General features: G+C 44.4%; 1 protein-coding gene across 1 annotated transcript; it reads left to right on the forward strand.

Moving 5' to 3' along the window:
• Nucleotides 1-155: 155 nt before the first annotated feature.
• On the forward strand, nt 156-13,283 carry TXN (thioredoxin). Its single transcript, XM_006088040.3, has 5 exons — nt 156-312; nt 6,559-6,663; nt 7,312-7,371; nt 12,556-12,621; nt 13,083-13,283. Exons 1-5 carry the CDS (start codon nt 289-291, stop codon nt 13,143-13,145), a joined length of 318 nt encoding a protein of 105 aa, XP_006088102.1. The 5' UTR covers nt 156-288; the 3' UTR covers nt 13,146-13,283.
• The last annotated feature ends 3,387 nt before the right edge of the window (nt 13,284-16,670 follow it).

Consider the following 16,670-nt stretch of genomic DNA (forward strand, 5'->3'; position numbering starts at 1 on the left):
GTTTCCCGCAGCTCGGTATCCCTGGAGGTCCGCACCGGCGAAAGCCCCGCCCCCCAGCGGCCCCGCCCCCATCGATCGGCTCCGGGAGGCGGGCCCGGCCGTGGCGCCTGGGCGGGCTCGGGAGGGCGGAGCGGGCGCGCCCCCGCCACACGCACGCCGCGCGCGCCCGCGCCCAGCTCCCGGGTGACTATAAAGGGAAGGCGGTCTGCGTGCCGGCCAGCTCAGTCTGCAGCTTTTCATCCACTTCCATCGCTCCCTCCGGTCGCTGGTCAGACCTCAGCCGCCAAAATGGTGAAGCAGATCGAGAGCAAGGTATGCGCAAGGCCAGGGCGCGGCGCGCGGCCTCCGTGGCGGGGAAGGCGCTGGGCTGGAGGGGGGCAGGCCGCCGCTCCGCATCCCGGGGGAAGGGGACGCGGCGGCTCGGCCTGGGGCTGCTAGAAGCCGGGCCTGGGTGCGCTCTAGGCGCCCGAGCATGCCCTGGGGGACGGGAGGAGAGGGACGGGAGCCCCCTGGAGGGCAGGGTCGGGGTGCCCAGTGAGATGGGGGAAATGCACGCGCGCGTGGAGTGTACGGGCGGCCCCTCACTGCGCTTCCTGCACCACCCCTGTCTGGGAACTCTCGCTTGGGGGCAGGGAGTCTACTCTTGGCCCCCTATGTATCCGGATACGCGCCCGGGCCGGGAAATGGAGGGCTCTTTGGAGAACACCGGGGTTGCTGGCCGCCACACCCTCCCCGGGGAGTGGCGTGATCCACACGCGCTGGTGGGGTGGGCTTCCATAGGAGCGGATCCAGGATGGAGACCCCCGGCTGCCTCCACCTGGTGCTGTGCCCCAGACGTGACGCGGACCGTATCCTCGCAAAGGGGGGGGGGGGTGGTTCCGGGCCGGAGACCCCGCTGCCCTTCCGCGGGGGTCTGATACCGGCCCCGAAGCCCCAGGGGCTCAGGTGCCCGCATGGAAGTGAGGTCCGGGCCGCGCCCTCGGGGCTCCTCCTCCTGCGGCGTGGGGCGTGTTTCCGGCAGCGCTGGCTTTGGAATGACTCAGTCCCCAAAGCTGGGCCCAGGGACCTCCGCTGCCCTGCCCGTCTGTGTGATTCACCCACTGTCGGTGGCTCTCGCTGGAGCCAGGAATGCCCCTGGGAGCAGCTTTCGGGTACTCAGACGGTGGGTCCATCCTTTTAGGATGTCCCAGGCAAAAAAGTTACTGCGAGACAGATACCCTCCCGCCTGGGAAACTCGAGAGCCTCACATAGCGTCCGGTATACTGTAGCCACTCCAGAAATGTTTGTTAAATGCAGATTCAGAAAAGTGACTGGGAGAGAATTGAGGTCGCCCGAACAGTGCAAGAACCTCAAGCATTTACCCCGCGATGTTCCCACCCCAGTGAAGCTACCCACAGGCGGGCCCGCGCCCACCTTGAGTGCCCTGGACCCTTTAGATGCCGGGGCGGGCTTCGAGAACCTCTCTTTTTTTTTCTGTAATGGTCCCTTACCTTGTTGTCACTCTTAGAACCAGAAAATATATATGTGATCGTTGTAGAGAGGGATTTGCTATGTCCTACAAGCCACAAAGTAATTGAGATTATGTTATGTCTATATGCTATTTTGTTTCGGAGCTTTTATTTTCCTGTCTAATTTAGCCTGAACGGTTTACATGTAATCAGAAGCTTTTTGTAGCCATGTCCGTATCTGAACACACTGCTGGGCATTGAGGCAGTTTTTGTGGCTTCGGTGACTGTTTTGTTCACAACGTCTTGTGCTGGGCTTAGGGGCTGGAGTGCAGCGATTGGGTTAAGGGGTGGGAATCTTGAAGGCCTGTAATTACCACAAGAAGCATGTGAGTGCCCCTCCCTTTCCTTTCATCGCTGACTTTCCCGCATAACTTTGGCCAGATCCTTAGTAAGAACATTCTCATTCTCATTGGAATTTCTTTGATTGATTACTAGTGACTGACTGACTTTTCTTCTCCCACACGTGTTGATGGGCTATTTGTAGTCTATTATCTGCTTGTCCTTAATGATTTTATTTTCCTATTGGGATTCATTTTTTTAAATTGTGAGCATTTATATTAAAATCAGCAGCCTTCTCATTTGTTGAAAACAGAGGTCCTTAATATTGATTTTTGTTCTGCATACTTTTATTTAATACCTATTGAATGAGAAACATCAGCTTACGGGGTGGGGGGTTTCGTCCAGGGTCTGGCCACCTCGGTATAACCTAACAGGTGAGCACCCATGAAAGGAGTGGAAAGACTTTGAGGGGTCTAGATTAGTAGTCTCAGAATTCGTACAGCACAGACAGAAAACTGAGTGATTCCGGGAGCACACCTTTCAGTTTTTCCGTTTTCATGGTCCTATTTATGGCACCCTCCTCCCCTAATCAGTGAGATGGAGAAGGGTGGTAAGAAATTTGTTCCTCAAAGAAGCACTACATTAGGCTCTGATAATCAGTGGATCCTCAGATTTATAATTCAGAGTCATTAGTCAAAAAGTAAGCTAATTCAGCTCTGGCCGGTTTGGCTCAGTGGATAGAGCGTTGGCCTGCGGACTGAATGGTCCCAGGTTCGATTCCGGCCAGGGGCATGTACCTTGGTTGCGGGCACATCTCCGGTCGGGGGTGTGCAGGGGGCAGCTGATCGGTGTTTCTCTCTCATCGATGTTTCTGTCTCTCTGTCCCTCTCCCTTCCTCTCTGTAAAAGGTCAATACATTATATTAAAAGGGAAAAAAAAAAGCAAACTAATTCTAATGTTACTTGTAAATATTAAATACACTTGAGATTTTCGTCTTGGTGGACTTGGTGCCATTGGCTTTCCAGAACAGCGCTTCCTGGGGTGTTGGTAGCTTGGAGCCACCGGGATCTATTTCAGATACAATTGGGATAATTCCATGAGGAAGAAATCACAGCTTCTTTTCTTCATTTTCATTATTGTTGTTTTTTAAAGAATAACAGCTGCCATTTATTGAACACAGGCACTTTGCTAAATGCTTTACAAACTACTCTTGTGCTTTTATTAATTATCTGTGGAATGGTTGTGTTTAGGGAAAGAGATGCTAGACTCTGCTTCTATTTATGTACCCCACCTAACTTGTTTTTAAAATATTTGTGTCAGGCCCTGTAGTTAGAGTGCCCAAGCGCGGAAGGGTCTCAGGTTCGATTCCCAGTCCACCACGGCACACCTGGTTTCCAGGTTCAAACCCCCATCCCTGACCCACTAGGGGGTTATGCAGGAGGCAACCAGTTGATGTGTCTCTCTCACATTGATGTCTTTGTTTCTCCCTCTCCTTTTTGTTTGTTTGTTTGTTTTGTTCATCCTCACCCCAGGATATTTTTCCATTGATTTTTAGGGAGAGTGGAAGAGAGAGGGAAAGACCGAGAGAAACATTGATGTAAGAGAAACATATCGATTGGTTGCCTCCTGCATGTGCCCTGACCAGGGCTCTGGGTCAGGGAGGAGCCTGCAACCGAGGAGGTGCGTGCCGTTGACTGGAATCGAACCTGGGACCCTTCGCTCTGCGGGCCTACAGGCCGATGTTCTACCCATTGAGCCAAACGGGCTAGGGCGTCTCCCTCCCTCTCTCCCTCCCTCCCTTCCTTCCTTCCTCCCTCCCTCCCTCTCTCCCTCCCTCCCTCCCTCTCTCTAAAAAGTCAATGGACAAAATATCCTTGGGTGAGGATTTAAAAAAAATTTAAAATATTTGTCAATGAAGAGGACCTTTAATCTTTTTTAGTTTCTGGTATCTAGGGATTGTGGTTTGCTTCTTAGGTAATTTTGAATCATTTTCAAACTGATGTCTGCTTTAGGTAAATTTTAAATATCTGGAGATGAGAAATGGTTGTGAAGTCTACACATACCAGGCTCTAACTCAGGTTCATTTGAGCCCAAAGTTCCTATTGTGTGCCTTTTTCTTTTCAGATTTTTAGGTAGTTTTGCTGGAATTTGATTCTGAGTTGTTTGGGGGAATTCCTTGAGAGTGTTTGAAATAATATTCTATGTTGAAAGTAATCTTACCAAGTATTTACTGAGAGCCAGCCATGTTCTCAAAACAATATACAGTCGACCCTTGTATAGCATAGGGGTTAGGGACATCAACCTCCGCACAATTGAAAATGTGGGTAGAACTTTTGATTCCCTGCAAATAACCTACTGTTGACCAAAAACCTTACAGATAGAGCTGACAGTCAGCTAACACATGTTATATGTATTGTATATTGGATTCTTACCATAAAGTAAGCTAGAGAAAAGAAAATGACAAGGAAGAGAGAATACATTTACAGTGCTGTCTATACTTATTGAAAATCTATAAATCGCCGAAACTGGTTTGGCTCAGTGGATGGAGCGTCGGCCTGCGGACTGAGGGGGTCCCAGGTTCGATTCCGGTCAAGGGCGTGTGCCTGGGTTGCGGGCGCATCCCCGGTGGGGGATGTGCAGGAGGCGGCTGATCGATGTTTCTCTCTCATCGATGTTTCTGACTCTCTATCTCTCTCCCTTCCTCTCTGTAAAAAATCAATAAAATTTATAAAAAAAAAAAAAGAAAATCTATAAATGGACCCACGTACTTCAAACGCGTGTTGTTCAAGGGCCCACTGTATTCGTCTGACCAGCCAGTGTCATTTTGACTTGTTTCCTGTCCTATCTGGATCTTGCCTGTGTAGAATGGCTTGTTTGACCTTCTAAAAATTTAATCTGGACAAGTCAGTGGTGATTTGGAAATGTAATTTCTATAATTCTTTATTTTAGAGGGGGAGGGGGAGAAATTTGTTGTTCCACTTATTTATGCATTCATGGGTTGATTCTTGTATGTGCCATGACCAGGGACGGAACCTGCAACCTTGGCATATCGGGATGGCGCTCTAACCAACTGCGCTACCCAGCTAGGGCCAGTTTCTATCATTCTAACTTGACGCTCCCACAGACCCCCAAAGGTAGAGGACAGTTTGTACCTGCATAACTGAAAAGAGTACATAAGTAATGACATGCCATTCTCGAAACACCATTTGTGAATTATTTCCCCAAAAAGGTAGAAATTAGAAAATCTAGAGATGTAACTCCTTCAGAGGAATTCACTCGAGGTTTTAATGGTGACTCATTTACTTTCCCTTTCAACTGGACCAGATCTAATCTGATTCTTAGCTGTCAAAGGAGGGGAATGTTAGTTTTTTCATTAAACCAGTGTGATCCGCATTTTCTCCTTGAAGAAAACCTAGACTTTAGATGTAGATGTTTGTGTTTTGATTTCTCTTCGTTGCCCCGGTTTTGATCATCACTGACTGACTAATTGTGGTTAAAATGAGTTTCTTAACTGAAAGGTTAGGTTCCCAGGGTTACAGTATCAAGACCATCAGTAAATTATTCACGGAGGTTGGTGGTAAGGGATTTCTTGGTCATTTCTGCTCCTGGCATTTTTTTTTTAACGTGCATTCCTTAGGAGGAACTAGAACTGTGGCTTTCATCTGGTCAACAATGAGGGCAGAGTTTTGAGATAAAGGGCAGAAGTCAACCATACACAGTTCTGATCTGAACTCTGGAAACTCCGTTAAAAAGAATACAAGGAAATAAGCTTCATGTCGCCAGTGATTGGAGGAGGTTACTTTTTCTTTCTTTTGCTTTTGGAAAGTTTCACCATAGGAAATATTAATTTAATGAAAAAAGTGTTAGATTAAAAGAAACAAACAAACTTGTGTTGTAGATAGCAAAATTCTGTGTCTTTGTGACTTCTTAATTCAGGTGATACCCTGTCACCAGTTAAGCATTTAGTAAATGTGTCCAAAATACAGCAGAACCTGGTTTCTCGAACATCTCCCATCTCGAACAATTCGCTTCTCAACCTGACAACCCTTTCATGCTGATACCTGTATGATGAGTCACACATCTCTCAGGTGACAGACAAAGGAGAAATTGCACAAATATCAGTCAGTTTACTACTGTTAAGATATCAGGATATTGTGCTGTGAATATTTTCGTGTTTTTTTTTTTTTGCTTTTGTTGCTGCTTATAATTTGTAAAATTTTCATTTTTACTGTACATTTCCTTTACATTTTGTTAAATTTTCATTTACACTTCACGTCCTTTTTGTATTTAAAGTATTTGTTTATAGATTAAACAGAATAGACATATACTGTATATAAGAAAGGTTAAAACGGAATCATTGGGGGTCTGGAATGGATTAATTCGCTTTACATTATTTCTAATGGGAAAAAATGATTCGGTTTTCGAACAGCCTTCCAGAACGAATTAAGTTTGAGAAACGAGGTTACACTGTACCTAGATTTGATGTGGAAACATTTTTAATACAAATGTCTATTTTTTCCTTAGTTTGGCTATAGACTAAAATTTTATAAAATATTCATAGACACATGAATATTGATACACTATACACATACTTGTTTCATCTTATCAAGCAATATTACAAACAACACCAAAGGATTTTGTTTTTCAAGCAGTTTCTTTGGGTTTTTCTATTAAAAGGCAGGCTTTGCTTCCAGGACCTCTGAATTGTGCTGTGTCACATTTTGTCAGATTTTATTGGGCCTTTTAACACATGCCTTTCTTTTCCCCCTAGTATGCTTTTCAGGAAGCCTTGAACAGTGCAGGAGATAAGCTGGTCGTGGTTGACTTCTCCGCCGCGTGGTGTGGGCCTTGCAAAATGATCAAGCCCTTCTTTCATGTGAGTATTAAACACCTTCTGCTGTTTAAGAGATTTGTGTTCTTTGGGTTGGTGGTCACGACCCTAGGAAAAAAAACTCAATAGTTTGTGGGTTGGTTGTTGTCTGATCTTTGGTCTAAAAGTAATAATGTAACAACCTAAATAAGTTAGCTTTGACACATGTGGCCCATTGAAGACAACCTTTAAAAGCTAATACGGTTGTCTTAAATCAGCGGTTCTCAACCTGTGGGTCGCGACCCTTTTGGCGGTCGAACGACCCTTTCACAGGGGTCGCCTAAGACCATCCTGCATATCAGATATTTACATTACGAGTCATAACAGTAGCAACATTACAATTATGAAGTAGCAACGAAAGTAATTTTATGGTTGGGTCACAACATGAGGAACTGTATTTAAAGGGCCAGAAGGTTGAGAACCACTGTCTTAAATGGTTTTGCTTTAGTTCATTTTGAAACATGGGCCCCGCTCTCTCTGAAATTGGGGCCTCGAGTTATTTTACTCTAGGAAGAATTTGATTCAGAGAAAATATATGTCCTTTATGCTTACCCTTGTCCCTAGTCTAAATTTTGGCTTCATTACATTTTCGTTTAAGAAGGTTGGGTATTAACTGCCATTAACAAGTTCTAATTCTTTGTGTATTTTTCACAGTCCCTCTCTGAAAAGTATTCCAATGTGGTGTTCCTTGAAATAGATGTGGATGACTGTCAGGTACGTGGCTGGAAATCTGGAATGCTACTTAGCTAAACGGTTTTCTTTTTTTTTTTTTTTTTTTTTTTTTTTAAATATATTTTATTGATTTTTTACAGAGAGGAAGGGAGAGAGATAGAGAGTTAGAAACATCGATGCGAGAGAAACATCGATCAGCTGCCTCCTGCACATCTCCCACTGGGGATGTGCCCGCAACCCAGGTACATGCCCTTGACCGGAATCGAACCCGGGACCCTTGAGTCCGCAGGCCGACGCTCTATCCACTGAGCCAAACCGGTTTCGGCTAAACGGTTTTCTTTTGAAAGAATAGGTAATTGTGCCAACTATGAGCTTAATCCCAGATATCAGGAGGTATATGTATCCTAAAATAAGCATAAAAATATAGTTGAGGCTTCAGTACTTTACTTCCCAGTAATTTACCTTCTAAAAACCTTTATATTCTACCTAACACTATAGAGTTGATGGTTATCACCAAACGTGGAGACCACTTTTAAGGTTCTTGTGAAGTAACGACATGAGAAAGTATATTCACACACTTATTCTAGTCTTAGTTGATTTTGGTCAATTAGAAAACCCAACGGTTTTAAAGAAAAAACCACCAAGTTGCCCAGTAGAGAGCTGAGAGAATGATTAAGGGGAAGATTCCAGGTTGGTTGAATTAACAAATGCTTGTTTAGCACTTTATGGGCCAGGCACTGTTCTTACAAGTATTGATTCATTTAAATCCTGGTGTTATCACCCCATTTTACAGAGGAGAAAAACAGAGGTGTGAGGTGGTCCATGGAGGTGCAGTGGCAGAGTCTGGGTTTAAAATGAGGTCGGCTGGCTTCCCAGCCCTTGCTCTCTCCCACCAGAGGCCGCTCTGTGGTGTGGTGGGTGCAGATCAGGTTCCCAGCACGGACCGTGCCTCTCACACAGCCCACTGAACAGGGAGAGCCAGCTAAGGCGTCTCACTGGGCGCTCTTTAGAGATAGGTGGGCATTTCCCCCTGCCCCAGTGGGCAGGAGGGGTCTAGGCTATGATGTGGCAGCAGAGGCGCTAGACCTTGGTCCCAGTCCTGGCTCAGTGACTTCTGCTTCAGGCTAATCCTTCTTCCTTGAGCCTTGGTTTTTCGCTATGGTCAGCTGGCCAAAGTTGCATATTCATTGAGCAACTATGGAATGTACTAAAGGGTCGATAAAAGTTGGTACAGGGTTATACTTTCTAAATCTGTGAGGACCTTCCCACAGCACGTTCACCAATTCCACACGCGTCCTTTCACTCACACTCTATTTGCTGGGCACAGCCTTGCCTTTTGTAGCTGATGAGCTAGCTGCAGGCTTCACATCTTTTCCAGGAACCCTTCTCCAGCTACCCCCCTTTTATGCCCAGACTAGGTTAGTTTCCCTTCCTCTGTCCCCATGGTATCCTCGGCCCCTTTTCCTCTTGCATTTACGGTTGTGGAATGGGGTGGATCCTCTCCCTAGTAGACTGCCTGCTTTCTCCCCCACCTCTGTCGCCTGTTAGCTGTACAGGCTCGGTTATCTTGTCTGTGCCTCAGTTTGATCCTCTGTAAAATGGAAATGTTAGCGTAACATCATCGGATAGTCATCAGGGTTAAATGAGATAACTCCTAGAAACGCTGAGGACAATACCTGGCACATGTGAAACATTCACTGAATCTTTATAATGGCCTCTTTGTGTCTCTCCTTGACTGTTAGTCTCTTTCTTCACTAAGCACACTTTCCTGGCAGGCAGTAGGTATAAAAAAAAATGGTTGTCAAGCTATTGTTCTGATGTGTTGCATAGTTTTAGGAAAAAAAGAATTGAGAGTAGATAGTATGTGTTCAGTTAAAAACAGGGAGCAAAGGTTTTTTCCAACTTAAAGTCTTGAGAGAAACTTCTGGTGCTGACCCTGTCAGATAGCAACTGAATACATTTTTATTGGAAAGCAATACCATGTGCTAGATGTTGTGGGAAGCTCTGCATGCTTTAGGTCAGTGGTTGGCAAACTGCGGCACGCGAGCCACATGCGGCTCTTTGGCCCCTTGAGTGTGGCTCTTCCACAGAATACCAACTTCTGCGCATGGGCCACGAAGTTTCAATCGCACTGTACGTGCGCACCCGCACGTGGTATTTTGTGGAAGAGCCACACTCAAGGGACCAAAGAGCCGCGTGTGGCTCGCGAGCCGCAGTTTGCCGACCACGGCGTTAGGTCACTTAATCCTCACAGGAACGATGAGAACAGCTTCTTAGCATCCCCACTGAAGCGATAGTGGACTGTAGCACAGAGGAGCACAGAGGTGTTAATCAAGCAAGAGTTGGGGGGCGCATTGAGCCCTGCCCCGTGCTGGTTCGAGGCCCAGCGCTCTTACCGCCTCTGGGGCGCAGATGTGCAGAGCAGGCAGGACTGCTGTGCGCCTGAGCTGCTCGTCCGCGTCTGGTTGGCATACTCATCACCCTGAGAGTTTCCAAACCTTGAGGTGCCCCACTCACATACTGGGGCCTTCCACTTCACGTCCCTGTTCTAAAGATCGAATACCTTTAATGGCGGCTATTACAACCACCTAAATAGCCTGATCTGTTGCAGAGGTAAAAGTTGAACTAATTCCAGAACCCTTTGATCACCACATACACATAGCTGCAGTCTCTGTCAGCTCCTACTCACCTGGTCATTCCAACAAAAAGCAGTTCCTTAAACAGTCAGTGAGTGGTTTCACCATGGAATTCATGAATTACGTGAGTGGGTCTTCTGGTTGCTTGGAAACTAGGTAAAACCATCACCTCATTTCAACTCTAAAAGAATACAGATAAGGGGTAAAAATTACATCAGTCTCATTTCTGAACATTAGATCCTATCATTCAATAGATGGAATGTTTAATAACTGAATTAGTTTTTAAAATTTATATACAGGTCGCTCCCGACCATGAACGTCAGACCCAGGGTAATTTACACATTTATAATGTCTTTGGAGCAAGCAGCATACAGTTTTGAAAGAAGGCTCTATAAAGCCTAGGATAGGAAGAAGTTACCTTTTGGGTGTAATAGAGTCACATGGACACGTAATGTGGTGCACAAGGAAAACTTGGTACTCACAGAGAAGTGCGAGTACTCGCCCTTTGGGAATGATGGGCTCCCAGCTCTCTGCGGGGCATGGTACTTCGGTAAATTAAAACAAGAAACAAGTGAGTTAGCCCTGAGAGTTCTGTAACATTTTAGAACAGCCAGAAATGAGTTAATGATAGAACTGACAAAAGCAGGTCTAAAGTTATTTCGCTATATGGAGTGTAAGCCAGAAGCTAATAAAAATCAGAGACTGGGTCAAGCTGTAGGGATGGAGAACAGGTCGGTTGTTGCTAGCGGGTGGGGTGAGCGGAGGGTTTGACTACAAAGGAGCTCCCCAAGGGAATTTGGGGGGAGAGGGAATAGTTTTGTGTCCTGGTTTTGGTGGTGTTTAGCAAGTGTCAGAACTTGTCCATATACACCCCCCAAAGTGAATTTTACTGTATGTAAGTTTACAATTCCAGATTGTTCACCAAAAAGAAACACACACACACACACGACAGGAAGAAGAGGTGTTATTGGGGAGTAGGCTGGCTTTTCGTTTCTAAGAGGGAAGTGATAAGAATGTTTTCAAAACCTCGGAGGTAACTACTTAGTTTTTAAGTGCACATAACTTTGCAATCACTACAGAAATAGCAAACCAGTCCATAGAAGAAGAAAACAAAAGTGATAAAAGTAAAACATTAACTTTGGATAGCAAAGGTCAAGTCCATAGAGGATTTTGATAGGAATACTATGTTCCTGCAATATTGACTCAGTACTATTAAAATGTCAGACTCCCGAATTGGTCTAACTCCGTGGTCGGCAAACTGCGGCTCGAGAGCCACATGCGGCTCTTTGGCCCCTTGAGTGTGGCTCTTCCTAAGCCTTAGGAGTACCCTAATTAAGTTAATAACAATGTACCTACCTATATAGTTTAAGTTTAAAAAATTTGGCTCTCAAAAGAAATTTCAGTCGTTGTACTGTTGATATTTGGCTCTGTTGACTAATGAGTTTGCCGACCACTGGTCTAACTCAATCTGACATCTTGGGGAGATTGACCGTGACATTCTGAAATAATGTGGCCAGGGAAATCCCATGACAGTTCTTTGGTTTCCGAGATCTGGGTCCGAGGGCCCTGCTGCCTAGGTTGCTCCCTTGCATGGTTTTGCTGCTTAGGGGCTGTGAGGTTCTCCTTTTCTTACCTGATCCTCTTTTGAGTGCCAAGCGGGCACTGTCCAACCCTTACCAGCCTTCTTCACCTGAAACACTTGTCCAAACAAGACTATTTTCATGGCATTTCCCTCCAAACCTTATGTGAACAGAGTATTGCGTTAAAAGTTCCTGTGACAAAACTGAAAAATGCTTGGCTTTTGAGCAGCAGAAAAATCTTAGATGTGAGAAGACCCGCATCTGGGAGAAGGAAGATAGGCACCCACCAGCCCGATTTATGGTGTTTTGAGTTTGCCCATTTGTCTCAAAGCTGGGTGGCCCACGAAGGTTCTACCATTAGCATCAGGTGGGCCTCAACCTTGTAGTGCCCCTCGGGCGATTCTGATCATGCAGCCGGGTTTGAGAACTGGCAAGTAAAATTCTAATTAAAAACATAAAAGAAACAAGAACCAGTGTGTGCCCCTTTAGAATTCTTGAACAATTTTTTCAGTTTTCTCCTCTTTCTCACACACTCGTCTTTAGCCTTTATGATCATCATCTCTGTACCCCATTCCCATAATAAATCTGGAAAAACTAGGAGCAAAGATAGAGGTGCTAATTCTGAGGAATAGTTGGGATTATAACCCTGAGTACAGTTAAAGAATTTGTTGCTTTATGAGATTCATGAAATAGCCAATATCTAGTAATTGGACTAAAGAGCTTATTGAATCACCGGATAGTATCTGATACAAGTTGCATTCTGTTCCTTCCTTGGTGCCCCTCTGAGGAGAGTACATATTAGTAAGAATTTTAATTGAGAATATAACTAGGGTTTTGTGTTACCATTATATTCATTGTCGATTTTCATGCGTTAAATAAAGGCCTAATGCTGAGATATGGAGTATACAGCAGAAAGAAGAATCCGGTTTTGGATTCTGTGCTTCTGTCAAAGTTCAATACTAACTTTTATTTTTATTCTCTCTCCAACTATCCTCCTCCCCCCAACCCAGGATGTTGCTGCAGAGTGTGAAGTGAAATGCATGCCAACCTTCCAGTTTTTTAAAAAAGGACAAAAGGTAGGCACATCTGACCTTGAAGAAAGCTGAGTAATAGAAGAACATGATATAATGAGGAAACGGAAGTTACTTATTCTTTCATACTGAGAAGCATGTCCCCATTGTTTGCTTTTAAGAACTACTTAAATAGGTCACTCTTCATTGACTGGGGTACATAATGTGGCATCTAATTCAAAATTGATCTTTGCTAGACCCAGTCACTAAATCTGTGATTGGTACTTCATGTTCTATAACAAAGTACATTTGTCTTTATTAGGAGGTATTTGAGTCTTTTGCCTGTTCTTGAGGGGCTATTTTCTCTTAGTTTTTAACTTAAAACTGTGTTTTCCAAGGTGTTATTTTTGAATAAGATTATACCTCTCCTTTGCCTCCAGTTTTCCCCCATTCTGTGATCATGTCTTAAGCACAAAGTAGAGATAACAGTGCTACCATCTAATGTCAATTCAATATTTTCTTAACAGGTGGGTGAGTTTTCTGGAGCTAATAAGGAAAAACTCGAAGCCACCATCAATGAATACATTTAATCATCTTAACCAGCCATTGGCTCTTGTAATTTTTTTTTATTTACAAAAAAAAGAAGATAGATCAAGTATAGAGACTATATACTCAACTACCATCTGATTATAAATGACAATAAAATATTAATTCTACCCTTTTTAAAACTGTCTGGTGTCTTGACTAGCTTGCAAAATAAATGAAAAGTGGCCAATTAGAAGGTATTTAGAGTCCTAATTATTTTCACATATTCTAGATCACTTTTTAGTCACCTTGTAGGCCACTGATTGCGTTAAGATTTTTCTTTTGTATTATTACTACTTTTGTGTATTTCTAGGGAAATCTTGTCGAGGGCAGTGTAGGTAATAGATTAGTATTTTTAAATTCTATTATTGTTTCATTCTTATGAACAGAGAAAATAGCATTCTCTATTCCTGCAGTCAAATCCCCTGTGCTCTCTGAATGATCAGCGTGAGCCAAACTAATGTCCACCCAGGAAGGAATTGTTTCTCTGGTTTGAGATTCCTGTCCCACAAGGTCCCGTGAGCTTCACTGACTCCTGTTATGTCAAGGGGATGAATTCCTGAAAACATTCCCATGGGAATTGTGATTCCCTCAAAGTAGCTAAGAAAATAGTTTTGCAGGGTAGATAGAAGTTCCAACCTGAGTGGTAAAGTCTGTGGGAGTGACTATTTCATTCAAAAACAGGCAGAGTTTTAGAGACAGCAAAGTGCAGAGAGAATACTTGAGGTTTTAAAATGTTATAGTGATTGAGAAACCATAGATTTAATCATATGCCCCACATCATCCTGAATTAATCTTTGCCTCCAAAAAGGTGAGTATATAAACTCCATTTCCCAGTGAGAAAACCGGCAAAGAGGTTAAGTACTTTCCCCAGCATCACACTGGTCGAAGGATCTGAGATTCCAACCAAGGGAGTCCGGAGCCCGTGTACTTGGCTCTCTACTGCCTCTCAGTGCAACAGTCTGAATAAATAGTAAAACGATGATTTCAAAGATCCTGGCTTAAGATACCCTTCCCAGAGATCACATGGGATCTGATAACGGGAATGATAGATAGGAATTTTATACAAGATCAAAACAAGCACATGGACACCGTCATTGAGAATAAGAGCCTGGCTTTGGATGGAGTGGTTGGGGCAGGGTTCTGGGAGGTGACTGAGACCTGGTTAGTGAAAAGGACTAACCTGCAGAATTCTGTTAGAGCAGCATGCACAAAGGCCCCGAGTCAAGAACGAGCTTGGTACATTTTAGCCGAAGCAGGAGTTAAAGCTGGATAGAGTGGCAGGGACCAGTTATCTGAGGCCTTCCTTGTTCTAGGTGTAACTATAAGCCGTTGAAGGGTAAGCCAGAGCTAAATACCCCCAACAAGAGTTTGTTGGCAGCTGTATGGAAAATGGTTGGGGAAGGGACTGGAATGTCAGGCCTTTGCAGAGATCAAGGCCAGAGATAGTGATGGCTGTGATTGAGGGAGGGGGTAGAGATGAAACCGTCTGTCCAGATCCCGTAACATTTAGGAAAGAATATCCAATAACATATGGGAGTAGAATTCTAGAATAAATTTCAGCTTTAGGGTTTGAGCAACTTGGTAGTTCAAGTTGTAATAGATCAGCGGTTCTCAACCTGTGGGTCTCGACCCCTTTGGGGGTCAAATGACCCTTTCACAGGGGTCGCCTAAGACCATCGGAAAACACATATATAATTACATACTGTTTTTGTGATGAAATATGCTTTAATTATGTTCAATTTGTAACAATGAAATTGGGGGTCTCCACAACATGAGGAACTGTATTAAAGGGTCGCGGCATTAGGAAGGTTGAGAACCGCTGTAATAGATGATTGGAAGAAGAGGTCACGTTCTCTGGACGTGTGAAGACAGATGCTTCAGTGGTGTGTATTCCAATGAAGATGTCCTGCAGGCTGTTGGGTACTAGCCTGGAACTCAGGACAGGCCTTGACTGGGGTAGGAATTTAGACTGTTGCACTGAGAGGCAGTAGAGAGCCATGATGTCATGGAGGTGGCACTTCAAAACAGGAATATGTGAGATCACCCAGGAAGAGAATTGTGAGTAAAGAGCGCTCAGTGCTGCCTGACGCACGTCAACATTTAGAGACCAGTAGAGTAGGAACCAACAGGGAAAACTTAAGGGGAGCCCGAGGAGGAGGAAAACCAGAAAAGGGCTTTAGACCCAGAAGTAAAGAGGAAGGGGTGTCAACCATCAAATGTTTGAGAGGAAGGTGACAGGAAGACGAAACAGGTGGTGGCGTGACCAAGAGGTTCTATGGAGCAATCGGGATGGAAGCCAGGTGGGTGGCATCTGGAGAGAGGGGTCAGAAATGACCTGGAAGTCACACTTTCCGTATCCTAAAAGAAGTAACATTCGTGAAGAAAAACGTCCAAGGATAAATTATTGCAGGACAAAATTGGATCTCCATCAATAAAAAAAATGGTTAAATTCGAGAAGATAATCCTTTCAAGGTATTACCGAATAGGAGCTATTACTACTAAAATAGGAAAATCTCAGTGACTGAAATAAAGCAAGTTGCAAAACTCTTAATTCAGAACTGTATCATTTCATTTGCATAAACCACAAGACTTACTGTCTGTCTCTATAGGTAAATCTGCATGTAAATTAACAGGAAAATGTCTCCAAGGAAACATGTCTAACTAATCACAGCAGTGATTTCTGGACACTTACAAATGAAAATAGAATTTTTTAAATAATAGAATGTAAAGGACAAACAGGGCTGTAGAACTCATAAGAAACATTGCTCTAAAATAGAGCTGAGCGATGGAGTTAAGAGGCATTTTGTCTATAAGACGAGTGTGTTTGCTAGCATGCAAATAGAAATGATAGAGGTAGAGACTGATTTTGCAGGAAAAGGGATACCTGGAAAAGGGAATTCCTTGTGTAGTCAAGAAAAAAATGGGACACATGCATATATGCATTACCCATGGACACAGACAAGGGGGGGTGAAGGTCTAGGGCGGGGTGGGGCAGAGGCTGGCTGGGAAAAGGGGCATGTGTAATACTTTCAACAAAGACTAAAAAAGGGGGACTCATGCCCTAACCGGCTTGGCTCAGTGGATAGAGAATCGGCCTACGGACTGAAGGGTCGTGGGTTTGATTCCGGTCAGGGGCATGTACCTTGGTTGTGGGCACATCCCCAGGAGGGGGTGTGCAGGAGGCAGCTGATCGATGTTTCTCTCTCTCATCGATGTTTCTAACTCTCTATTCCTCTCTGTAAAAAATCAATAAAATATATTTTTAAAAAAAGGGGGGGACTCAGCACAATGGGAGAAGCCGGTCACCGCCTTCATCATAGCCAGTGGACTAAAGATGTGTGCATGAGCACCTAAATATATGAAGCACATATTAACACACCTAAAGGGAGAAATAGCATACAATAACAGTAGGGAACTCTTGGGAGAACCAAGATGGCGGCGTAGGGAGCGGACCTGTGTGTGCTGCTCTCTCACAGCATCACTGAAACATATCGAACTATGAAGTAAACAACCGCCACTCAGAACCA

The sequence above is a fragment of the Myotis lucifugus genome, unplaced genomic scaffold, assembly GCF_000147115.1.
Source record: "Myotis lucifugus unplaced genomic scaffold, Myoluc2.0 scaffold_43, whole genome shotgun sequence".
Taxonomy (NCBI): Eukaryota; Metazoa; Chordata; class Mammalia; order Chiroptera; family Vespertilionidae; genus Myotis; species Myotis lucifugus.